Source organism: Artibeus jamaicensis, unplaced genomic scaffold (assembly GCF_021234435.1).
Source record: "Artibeus jamaicensis isolate MK-2021 breed Jamaican fruit bat unplaced genomic scaffold, CSHL_Jam_final contig_387, whole genome shotgun sequence".
Taxonomy (NCBI): domain Eukaryota; kingdom Metazoa; phylum Chordata; class Mammalia; order Chiroptera; family Phyllostomidae; genus Artibeus; species Artibeus jamaicensis.
The window spans coordinates 38,218,932-38,231,439 of record NW_026521812.1 but is presented as its reverse complement, the minus strand read 5'-3'; the positions used below and the strand labels follow the sequence as shown (position 1 = coordinate 38,231,439).

General features: G+C 43.1%; 1 protein-coding gene and 1 long non-coding RNA gene across 6 annotated transcripts in view; one reads left to right on the top strand and one right to left on the bottom strand.

The window, feature by feature from the left end:
• On the top strand, positions 1-12,187 carry LOC128627347 (uncharacterized). 2 transcript variants are annotated; one of them, XR_008391517.1, is made up of 4 exons: positions 1-66; positions 4,163-4,349; positions 10,503-10,736; positions 11,805-12,187. It is a non-coding gene; the product is annotated as an uncharacterized LOC128627347 (long non-coding RNA). The 2 variants fall into 2 exon arrangements; XR_008391516.1 differs by lacking the exon at positions 1-66 and adding an exon at positions 3,596-3,895.
• MDN1 (midasin AAA ATPase 1) overlaps positions 4,465-12,508 on the bottom strand; it is a 149,542-nt gene continuing 141,498 nt past the window's right edge. For 3 of the 4 annotated variants that reach the window (XM_037131204.2, XM_053664765.1, XM_053664766.1), the window contains exons 95-102: positions 11,788-11,877; positions 10,814-10,929; positions 10,005-10,179; positions 8,596-8,669; positions 8,379-8,493; positions 7,507-7,570; positions 6,468-6,610; positions 4,465-5,789 (exon numbers count right to left, since the gene is read on the bottom strand). In XM_037131204.2, coding sequence (XP_036987099.2) covers positions 5,601-5,789; positions 6,468-6,610; positions 7,507-7,570; positions 8,379-8,493; positions 8,596-8,669; positions 10,005-10,179; positions 10,814-10,929; positions 11,788-11,877 — 966 coding nt within the window. In that variant the 3' untranslated portion in view covers positions 4,465-5,600. The remainder of the gene's footprint in view (positions 5,790-6,467; positions 6,611-7,506; positions 7,571-8,378; positions 8,494-8,595; positions 8,670-10,004; positions 10,180-10,813; positions 10,930-11,787; positions 11,878-12,508) is intronic. The other variant, XM_053664767.1, reaches the window with a different exon arrangement.

The following is a 12,508-nucleotide window of genomic DNA, read 5'->3' as shown; positions in this document are numbered from 1 at the left end:
GGGGGTGGGGCGAGCTCGGTTTCCCGGGAGATGGCGTACAGATTGTGCAGATTGCGCGACAGTCTGGTGAGCCCGGGATTTTGGAATCAGGAGCTGTGTAGCTTTGGGCATTTGCAGTTGTCTTAGGCTAAATTTCTCATTAGGTTCTGTGCAATGAATGGAAAGGGATTTAGCACAGCTCTTGATATATGGTTATGAGTTTCATTAAAGGGTTTTTTGGAGGTGAGGGGGGAAATTATAGTGTACTTCTTTTGGGCTTTTAAAATGTGTATAGTTAGAATACCAGAAGTATAAATATTTCTTTTATAATTTGTGTCCTCCTTTGCTTTTTTCAGCGTGGTTGTCTTTTTTATTCTTTTTAGTTAGGAGGCTTTAAATGGCTGCTGCCCTGTTGAGGCTTTAAAAATTTTACATCACCAGCCAGCCAGCCCTCATCTGTGTGTGCCTCAGTTGGCTGAGCGTGTTGGAGCATATGCCAGTGTTGCAGGTTTGGTCCCTGGGTGGGGGCATAGGAACTGATCAGTGATGTTTCTTTTTTTCTCCCTTCTTTCCCCCCCTAAAAATTAAAATTTAAAAATTTAAAATAACTTGGTATCACTAATAACAATGCACATCCCTATGCCTTTATTTCCTCATAATTATCTTGTCCTCCCCATAACACACACAAGTCCTTAGGTTGTATTACTGTGTAAGTGGGGCTAGTGAATCTTTGCCATACTTTTTCCAAGTAGGATTGTTCAAACATGTTCATCTCTTCATTTGATGAACATTTACGAAAATGTTCAATTGCCCATTTACTTGTGTTTTGGAATTTTTGGTGCTCCCTTTTCCTAGACGTGTTCTGGTTACCTAACCTCTCCCCGTGTGTGAAGTGAGGTGACACGCTTCCCTCAGAGCTGTATGTGTAAAGCACTGACAACAGGCAGTGCCACACGTAAGCACTCCAATGATGAGCTTTTCTGAACATTTACCCCATGACTACTTTCTTTTCCCAAAATTAATGTTGATTTTTTCCCTTTAAATATTAGTGAGATTAAACATCCCTACTTTTAGTTATGCTTATTTTGTGACTTGTTGTGACTTTGATCCATTAATGCTGAATAAAATTTTTATTCCCATTTCCTAAGGATAGAAAATTTGCCTATTTTTAATTTTTGTCTTTTATATAGCTTTAAGTCTCCATATAATAAGGTGCTATTTTGAGGCTTTTTAAAAATACTTTTTCATTGTTGTTGAAAATATTTACTCCATCTAGATTTTGATTAATGGTATCATGTGGACGTTAAGTTCTTTTTCAACTGCTAAACTACTATTTTGATACCATTTAATTATTCCTTTTTGGACTTTGTGATGCCCACAGGGTAAAATTCTCTTAGGATTTGAATAATCTGTTCAGGATTATTTATCTGGAACTAATATACTGTTTTTAATTCTTGTTATTATCTGGTAGGAGGACTCTTCTATTTTCTTTTCCCTTTATTTTCGTTGACACCATTACAGATGTCCTCCTTCCCCCTCCCCTCCGCCCACCTCCACCCTGCCTCCATTCTCTCCTTCCCTTTGGCCACACTATTGTCTGCGTCTGTGAGTCTGTGAGTTACGTATCTATGTCCTTTGACTAATCCCTTCACTTTCATCCAGTCCTCCTCTCTGATAGTTGTTACTCTGTTCCATGTATCCATGCCCATGTCTATGTCACTCGTCAGTTTATTTTGTTCATTAGATGCTCCATATAAGATCATACAGTGTCTTTCTCTGACTGGCTTATTTCCCTTAGCATAATAATCTCCAGGTCCATCCATGCTGTTGCAAAAGGTAAGATTTCCTTTTTTTATGGCCAAAGATGTACAACAGCTTTTTTTTTTTTTTAATCCTCACCCAAGGGCATACTTATTGATTTGAGAGAGAAGGGAGGGAGAAAGGGAGAGAAACATCAGTTGCCATTCACACGCACCCCAACCAGGTACCAAACCTGGAATCAAACCTTCAACCTTTTAGTTTATGGAATGATGATTCAACCAACCAAACCACACCTGCCAGGGCTGTACCATGGTGTTTTTGCCACTCATCTGCTGATGGGCACTTAGGTTGTTTCCAGATCTTGGCTGTTGTAGGGGTGCATTTTGGTGTTTCAGAATTCTTTGGACATATTCGCAGAAGTGGAATCCTTGGATCAAAAGGCAGTTCCATTTCTGTGTGAGGAAACGCCATACTATTTTCCACAATGGCTGCACCAGTCTGCGTTGCCACCAGCAGTGCACTAGGCTTCCCCTTTTACCACATCCTCGCCAGCACTTGTTGCTTGCTGATATATTGATGATAGCCATTCTGGCAGGCATGAGGTGAGATCTCATTATCATTTTAATTTGCATCTCCCTGATGGTGACATTAAGCATTTTTTCATGTCTGTGGGCCATCTGTTATGTCCTCTCTGGAGAAGTATCTATTCCAGTTGTTTGCCCATTTTTAAATTGGATTGTTTCCCTGGTATTCAGTTGTATAGAAGTTCTTAATCAGACTATGATTGGCTAATGTTCTCCCATACAGTAGGTTCCCTTTTCATTTTGTTGCAGAAGCCTTTTAGTTTGATGTAGTTCCATTTATTTTTCCCTGTTTTCGCCCTGCCCTAGATTTTTTGGCCAAGAATATCGCTACAAGAAATGTCTGAGCCCTGGCTGGTGTAGCTCAGTGGATTGAGTGCAGGTCCGCGAACCAGAGGATCGTGGTTCTATTCCCAGTCAGGGCACATGCCTGGGTTGCAGGCCAGTTCCCTGCAGGGGCCAGTTCCCAGCAGGGGACGCACTAGAGGCAACCATACATTGATGTTTCTCTCCCTCTTTCCTTCCCCTCTGAAGATTATATAAATAAAATTAAATTAAAAATTTTAAATATATGGGATTTTACTGCCAGTTTTCTGCTAGGATTTTTTTTGGTTTTGAGACTTAAATGTGTTTTATCCACTTTTGAGTTTATGCTTGTGTGGGGTGATCTGGTGGTCTAGTATCATTCTCTTGCATGTACCTGTCCAGTTTTCCCAGCATCGTTTATTGAAGAGACTGTCTTTATTCCATTTTATGCTCTTTCCCGTGTAGTTTCCTTTACAAATCTTATATATTCTTAATTTCTATGTGACCTTTAGAAATGTTTTTTATCATTTCCCTCCAGATCACCTTAGGATCTTTATTAAAACTGAGTGTTCTGAGATACTTTTATCCCTTTCTTTTTGTCCAGCAACAGTCACTTGTGCTGGATACTGTCAGTCCATCTGCGTCCTGCCCTCAGCCTCGCACTCTGGGCAAGACGACACACAAATTCAGGAAAGCCTTACAGATGTCAGGGTTCACAATATGGGAGCTTATTCTTCCCAGAAGGCTCATCTCTAAATGCTTGTCACAAATGCCAGTATGTAAGAAAATTCCAGATGAAGAACTAATGGAATGTTAGCAGGATCCCTGTGGTTTGCTGTGACCAGATAGTGTGGGGTGGGACACAGGAAGAGGAACTGCAAAGGGGCCTCCGGAAGAACTTCTGAAAGATTTCCTTCGATGTTCTGGACAGTGCAAAGTGGTTAGTTTGGGGTACCACTCAATACTGCAGGCTACAGACTTAGAATTTCAGCTGCAGTGCAGTCAGGAGCGGGGAAAGGAAAACAGGGTAAATGTCCAGAAGTCAGTAATGCTGTGGTGCCATCTCACCTGGCATTTTTCTAACTGCACGTGGGGGTAGGTGTTTCTATCTAGCTCTTCGCTGAAGACCATTTTCTGCACTGTTAAATATTTGAGACAGTGAATATAAAAAATCCCAGCTGCAGTGCAGCCAGAGGAGAGAATTTGGAGCAGATGAGATTGGGGTTTGCATGAAGAACGTCAAAGCGGATGTAAAGATTGAGTAGAAGGTGAGTGTGAGAGAGGAAGCATATCCTCGGTACCTTCTAGGTGACTCATGCTTTCACTGAGGGCCCGGGTCTGCCTGACCTCTGCCTTCCTTTCCCCACCGCAGCACAAGCTGAAAACTGCACACTCGGGCCATTGCTTACTGGAGCCGCTGTGCCAGACCCTACGCACTCTTCTGGGAAGCTTTGGTTTGGATGGCCCTGTCAATTAAAGGTGGATACAACACAACACCACATCACTGTCATAATGCTGGTGTCCTTTCCTACCAGATCCAACCCTGCTGGAAGAGTAATGCTCTGCCCAATGAAATCTGAGTGGGAGAGAGGTGTCATTTTGGAGCAGAATCTTTACAAGCCATTGTGTGTTTCTGCCAAGCTGCCACGTTTCCAATACCACAAGGCCAGCCAGCCTGCCAGAGCTCACCATCCACTGCTGTGAAAACAAGAAACCCTCACTGTAAGTAAAGCCACCGATGTTGTGGGGCCCCATCAGACCATATCACCACCCTTTCAACACTCAACTCTTTAGTTCACTGAGAATGGTCACAAGTCATTGCACCAGTGGTATATATATATATATTTTAATAGTTTTCAGATTATAAGATGCATAGCTTTTTAGGATAAAAAATGATGATACAACAGCAAGTACATGCTTAGGACACCTGGTTAAACAATAAGCAATCTGTCTTCGATGACCACCTCAAAAGGGTGGCAAACTTCACAGTGTAACGTGGTAACAGATGCAGAGATAGACACATCATGGCGTGTTGTCTACAAAACAACAGTCTGACAGTCAGAACTTAAATAGAACGTAGCACAGCACAAAGTTTCAAGTATTCAAGCACTGCTTTCTGGCCAAGTAAAAACTGCCTTAAAAAGTATTTTGACTGAGGGAAAAGGCAGATGCAGCCGTTTAGGTCTTTTGGATACAGCCTATGTTTTTCAGAATGAGACTGGCTCAGTCAAGCTTGAAAGCAGTGTGAGGAATGATTCTTGCCCTTAACTGTTAAGAAAAAGAAAAAAAGGAACTAAAGAAATAAATTACTACAACAGCAGGAACTATGGCACCAAAAGAATGAAAGCAAAGGGACAATCATCTTCCCATCATTGCATAGTCTCCCAAAGCAGCAAAATGAGAAGGACCCTGAGAGCCACTCCACCTTCACAGAGCCCAAGGGTCCTCTCTGGTTACCTGAGCTGCCCCGATGTCTGGATGCTTTCTGAGCACACCAACAAGCTTCCCGCCTTTGAAGAGAAGGTAGTTCCTCTCACACGAAGTACAGTAAGAAACAACACACTCAGACTCTGAAAACTGCAGCCGTCTCAGCCACCGGCAGCTCTTAGACATGCACACAGGGGGCTGGGCAAAGCCAAACCTTAGAGTGGGGTCAGAAGCACAGGCCCCCTTTGAACAACAGTGGACAGCTGGGCCCAACCTTCTCTCAGGCACCTGCGGCTCCTTCACTGCCCCAGGTTGGTTATGAGAAGAGCAGCCTAGGCAAATAAGGAGCTTGAGAATTTTCTCTCTGCTCTGAACTCATGTGAAAATATACATTGATAGTTTTTGTAGCTGTTGAGTGGATTCTTAGATAAAATATTTTAGAGCTGCAAGCTCAGAAGCAATTGTCTAAAAAGGAGCACCTGGGCAAGAAAAATGCCATCTTGACTGTGGTTTAAAGTCTCAGCTTTGGACTGCGTTCTTTCTGGTCTACAGGTGGTCAGAAGCTGTCACCAATTCAAACCACTGCCTGAGAGCATCGCTGAGTGTCTCAGGGAGTGCATTCACATCGCGAAGAATTATGTAGAAGGGGAATGGGAACTCCTCCATGTAGGATCGGATTTCAGGCATCTCTCCAGGTCCTTTAAATATTGGTACTTTAATGTCCAAGATAGAATCCTGTCAACAGAAGACATTTGAGATAAAAGTTAAGTCAGTGTCCTTGGTTAGCTCTTCCATGGTCTCTTCGGCTGACATTTTTCAGGTTGCCCATGTGTAATTCCTGCATATGAAAGTGACTTTCATTACTAGTAAAGTAAAACACCATTTTCAAAACTCTTGCTGAGGAAAAAGCAGACCTTTCCAAGCAACCCTTCTAGAACAGGCACCTGAATGGGGGGAGGAAGATACGAAAACCCGGTTTCTCTATGAGGGCGTGTCTCATTCTCAACGTGGAACAATTCACGTTAAGTCTCTCACCTGCCCCGTGGAGATGACGCTTCCCCTGGAGCAGCACTGCCCCGGGCGGGTCTTTCACTTGGTGACTTGTCCTCCTGCCTGGAGCAGGGCACCACTGACACAAGTGACCGGAAAGGGCTTGTCTACATTTCCACGAGGACAGGGCCACTACCACGAGTCGCCAAAAGAAGGAGATGGACTCTGGAGTCAGTCAATCCTGGCTTTCCTACTCATTACTTGTGTTTCCGTCCTTCGCTAAAGCAGGAATGATCCCCACCTCAGTGCGTTATGCCAAATGTAAAGAGCCAGGGACACTGCACCAGGCCATGCTTCAGACAGAACACGCAGGAGAGCATCTCCACTTCATCCTCAGAAAAGTGGCTTTTAGCCATCACTCACCCGTGAACTAGGATTATCCAACACAACAAAAATGACGAAGATGTTCGCGTTCCGGGCAGACTGGACAGCTGCCTGGACTCTGTCTTTACCCTCGAGGAAGAGGCCGCGGCCGTCCGAGACCACCAGGAGGAGCTGTGCGGTGTCTGCAGCAAACAGAGCAGGAAAAGAAGCCATTTTTAACAATAACTCAAAACTACCTAAAGTAAGTTCAGGCTTTTTCTGTACTACCAACACCTGACAGACCCTCTGGAACTGATGAATTCTGGGCCTGAGTCAGGGACTGAACAACACACAGAGCTCCTGTCAGGTATACATCTCCCAATCACGCTGCAGGGAATGTCCCCTTCAGATTAACCTAATTGGAGAGTGACATATGACAACTAAAATACATGTCTTTGGCTATAAAATACAAAAATGCAGTATTGGAGCCATTAGAAGAAAAGTACCCATCAGAACCCCAGAATTGTCTCAATGTTTTGCCAAGGTCTTATATCTGACTTCTGGATTTTTTTTCTTGAAATCAGTTTGAAAACTTAGAAGGGACCATTAAAATGAACAACAAATTAAAATGGTTAGCTATCAGCAAAAGACTGTCGTGTCTGAGGGCAGCTGTTTCTCGAAGAAGTTCACCAAGTCTTGTGAAGCACAGAGGACTAGCTGCGCACTGCAAGTTTCTCCACGGTACAATCAAATAGCCAGATACAGAACCTGTGTTTCAGCCCCGAATCAATCATGGCTGGACTGGCTGGTTTCTGAGTTATGTCCTCCTCTAATTAACTCCACACACATGACTCTCAATCTAGCAAATAAGTACATACTACTTAATATAAGTTAGTGTAATTCCTTCATTGCTTATAAGCCTCTGGGTACAGGTTCAATAAAAGTTTTTGAAACAATGAGTGAAACATTCATGAATGCCTAGTACCTCCATCTCCCATTCCTTTCTTTTCCCGTGGATCGGGCACAGTGAGATGAAGCAAGCAGCTTGCAAACACAGAAAACAGAAAATCGTTTGTCAAAGGTGAAAGATGTAGCTCACCTGGACTGATGTTCTGTGGGAGCTGAGGGGCGGCTGCAAACATGTTGGCTACAGATTCCAGAAACTAAACCAAACCAGAAACAATCAGAAAACTATTCGAACTCTTCCCACGGTCAGAACTAATGTTATTTCTGACACATAAGGAACTGTCAGTAACCGTCTCGGGTCACTGCCCCTTCCAACCACCTGCAGGCAAGGAACACTGCTTGGCATTTACCCTGAGGTACTGGGACCTGCAAATAGTTGTGTTTGAACAAACCCCACCGTGTTCTACCAGACACTCGAAAAGAAACGGTTTGCTGAAGAAGTACCACCCCCCAAATAAAGCAGTAAAAAAGAGGCAATAAACACAAAATGCCCGGTGCAACATAAAGAACTAAATGAGGGCAGGAATCAGGTCATCAGAATTACTGCCCCATGCTGTGTTTTGAACCTATTGGTCATCCTGAGGAAGTCACGGGCTTTAGTTTTATACCATTTCTACTGTAGGCTAAATAGGGGAGAGAAATTGGCCTTAACCCACCTGATAAAAGTGCTGGGAAATGGTTTATTTTTCAAAATGTTCCAAAAAACAAAAAGAAATGAAACAAAAAGAAATGAAACAAAAACACCTCTCAGAAAAATAGGAAAAAAAACCCAAAGCTACAAAGTCAAAATGATCTTTGAGAGACGGAAAAAGAGGTCGGATTACACCGTGTTTAATAACGGGTGCCAAGGACGTTTCCGTCCCCACAGTACACAGGCTGGAGTTCATGACTGTTCTGTACGGTAAATTTTATCACTCCTAATACCACAGTGGGAAGAAGGTGTTCTGAAAATCATTCCTCTCCTAAATGAGAAACTGCAGAAGACATCTGATGTCATTAGCATACCTGAGCAATCTTGGTTTTCTTTTGTTGGAATTTGCAGAGCCGCAGAATCTGGGATCCTGAGTAATCACTGAACTGTTCGTGGAATGGATGTAATAGCTTTACAGACTCTCCAAAACTTAGGGGGGAAAAGCCAAATATAACGGGGTTATTTTTTGTCACATGAACAAAACAACCAGAGGTGGCTGGTTTTCCCAGTGTGAGGAGAAGTGACCCTTACCTACACACCGCTATCTGACCCACTTCCAGAAGGGTGAGAGCATTTCCGATCACAGCCAGAGACTCAAATGCAAGCTGTGAAATAAAGTTAGGGGTTAAAGGAATCAGACTCTCTTCTAGACCAGCGCCTTTCAACCTTTTACACACCAAGATTGCCACTGAAAACATTTTTTTTGGTATGGCCCCTAGGAGAACACCATCACTATGGCTACTCACAACTAGCCCAGAAGCGTTGGTGTCCCTAGGCCCTGGCTAAAACCACAAATGCTGAAATCCAGAACCCGTTACACTTGTGGGAAAGGTCCACTCTAACATCAACCAATAAGTGATTTGGGCCCTGGCTGGTGTGGCTCAGTGGACTGAGCGCCAGCCAGTGAACCAAAGAGTCACTGTTTCGATTCCCCATCAAGGCACATGTCTGTCGTGAGCCAGGTTCCCTGGTGCAGGGCACCGGAGAGGCGACCACATATCGATGTTTCTCTCCCTCTTCTTCCTCCCTTCCCCTCTCTAAAATCTTTTTAAAAAAGTGACCTTGAGACAGTTGGTCCTTAAATTTAAGTTTTCCTTTTTTGACTGCATAAAAAGTAATTTCTTATGGGTAAAAGATATTGAAAACCAATTTATTCTAATCATGCACAAATGATAGCAATTTTAAATTCATTTGATTATGATGATACCTATAGCAACTAACATCTACTGAATACCTATCAAGTGCTAGACATTAAACCAAGCACATCCATTATTTCATTTAGTTTTCATAACAACTCTCGAGTTTGAGGGGGGTACTGTTATAATCCTCATTTTTCAGACTGACTCTTAAGAAGTAATTAGCTGCCCAAAGTCAGGCTGCAGTGAGCGAGTCACACAGTAGTGGGGAGGTGGGATCTGAACCCAAGTTAAACTTCTCCCAGCAGAGCCTATGTATAGATTTTAGGTTGCTCAGTGGCTCATGCTGCGTAACAGCTTCACTGTAAAAAGGAACACACTCTTCAGTATCCATGACATTTAGGGCACCAAAGGTAATTCTATTCAGACCCTTAAACCTTGTTACTACTGATAGAACACGAACTGTAGATAATTTCAGGCATAGAGGAATGTGTGATGCATGTATTTTTTTAAAAAGATACTCCAATACTATGTGTATGGTCTAAAGATTAGTTTAATAGTAAACTGCATTTTGTGGAAAACAATTGATTTACTTATTCTGTAGCTAAACAACAATTTAAAAGACCTATAAACAGTAAGGGGCCAAAGTATTTGAGACATCTTGAAATTGCCCCTGTGAACTAACACAGTATTCACAATCTCAGAAAAGACTAACTGGCATTTCACAGTGTTTTTTCAAGGTCATATTTAAAACGCGATGCCTCATGGGACATGGTTTGGTGTTCGGGAACCTCTCTTTCTTACCTGTTTGGTATGGTTGTCTACCATGCTAGAGGAGTCATCAATAGCCAAACAGATCTGATACTGGCGTTTACTGGGCTTGGTCCTTCGAAGCCAAATCTTGTCTTTTCGAAACTGACTAGCAACGTATGGAATAACCTTCCGCATGTTCAGTCGCTTCCCAGTTCGATAGTCTCCTCTATTAAATGTACCCAAATGGACAAAGATGAGTTAAAAACTGCTCACCCCTTGAGAACTTTCTGAAGGATGAAATCACATTCATAGTACCTTATAACCAATTATACCAAATAACCAGTAACCTAGCACAATGAGGGGTTACTGCGACAGAGGTCTGAGGGCCCAAATCTTGATCAGTAGCTAAAAAAAACTGGTTATGTATGTGGCAGTAATAATTAGGTCCAAAAAACTGGGACTTTTTTAGTTCAGGGTAAAAAAACCCATTTGCACTGACTTGGATTCTCTTTTCTGGTCTCCGTACATGATTTTGTACACGATTCAAAGATCTTCCGCGATCTTTGAAAGATCTAGCGGAGTAACACACAACACGAGTCACCCGACGTGCAGCAGCAGTGTGTGCAGCACACACAAAGGCCTGGCCAACTTTCCAGAGAGAAGGCATCCATACTGAACTTCGCAGAAACTTGTGGCAGATACCAACACGACAGCAGGCTAAGGAACACCACACTGGAGGCTGCACTGCAGAAATGGCAACCCAGAAGCCAGCACAGTAAGTGGGTAAGTGCTGAGCTCAACGAAAAAGGCAACACTGCCATCTTCACAGGGCACTGTGAGCGTGTCCAGCGGAGACTTACTTCAGTTTGGCTGCCTGGGTGGGCTCTAGTATGAGACGAAGCTGCTCACACAGCTGTTGTGAAAGAGGTGCCGTCAGCATCAGGTAACTCTGCCACATCTCGGCGGCAGCCTTTTCCTGCGACAACGGCAACAACATGTAAGTTACTGTGAGAGCAGCAGAGCCAACCAAAGTCATTACAGCAAGACGAAGGTGTGACCCTAAGCAGTAGAAAGTAAATCGCATGAACTTTCTCATCAAAAGCCCTTTTAAAGCTTTTCTTGGCTGCTAATTCACTTAAATAAAAATGTATCTCCCCCACCAAAACCACAATACAGTACAGTTTCAACTAAGGAAGAATGGAACAAGACGGTAAAATATTAGAATTCAGTGCCTTATTCACATCAATTATAGAGGGAGCTGTGAACGGGCAGGAGATCCAGCCACTTAACCACGGGTTCTCAAGGTTGTGTTTCAAAAGCGAAAGCAACGAGTGCAGATCTCCCAAGACACACCCAGCAGCCTGCCCACTTCCTGGACACAAAGCTCCACGACTTTCTTTGCCAACTACAGCAGAGCAGGCACACACATAGGGTAGGAACGATGCTACTAACATACATACACAGCAAGTTTAGAACACAGTCATTAAAAAGAGAACTTCTGCATGATCCACATTACACCGGCTGGCAATGTTCCAGGTGCTCTGAGGATGACGTGGTATCTTTTTGCCATTTTTCAACCACTGTGACATCTATTATATCCATTACAGAGTGACGACAGAAGTTAAAAATCCTATCCGTTTCTCTGTTTTGATTAACCTATAGGTCTAGTGGTACAGCAGGCAGAAAGCAAGGGACAGCCATAGGCTTCAGGAATGTAATTACATTCTCCACATACCTGGTCCCTTTTATAAAGGTTAATGGAGCTAAGAACCTGTAACATTAAGCTTGACTTTAACAAAAGTCAAGATATTGTATGAAAACACCAGTGACTTACTTCTTCTGGGTTTCCAGATTCATGTGGCTGCCACCTCTCCAGCTGTCTCTCCAGCTCCCATCTTAACTCATCGATGTCTTTCACGAAGGGCTGAGAAGAGGAAGAAACCACAGCTGAGAGGCAGCCCAGACTGGAACCGCCAACTCACCTTCCGGCCACCTTCTCCCTGCAGTGTGAACTCCAAGCACGTACCTCTGAGGTACCGACCTTAAGTACAGTAAAAAGATGCCACATAACCATTCTTCCCCTGCTTTCCATTTGTTGAGACAAGATGGATAAAGAGAATTTATTGGGGTGATATTGGTTAATAAAATTATATAGGTTTTAAATATACAGTTCTATAATACATCATCTGGATATTGTGTGAAAAAAGGAAATTTTAACATAAATCCTAGCAAAACAAGACCAAATTCCCATCAATATCAATAATGAAAATTTCTTTGATTAATCTACACTGTCCTTAATTCAAATAATTACCGAAAACTATTATTTGGGTCTTCCTAAATGCATTCATTAAGTCAAAGACTCTTGCTATTTAACCAACACAAACTGTTAACTGTCCTGTAGGCTCCTTATACAGGCATGGTGACAAGAGGGGAGAGAGCCAGACACCCACCGTCCCTGCCAGGTCAGGGCTCAGATCGCCTGCTGTAATCCTGGGATTAACCCTGAGAACAGTGTTTCATCCGCTTGGAGAGCACCGGTCATACCTATGATCCTA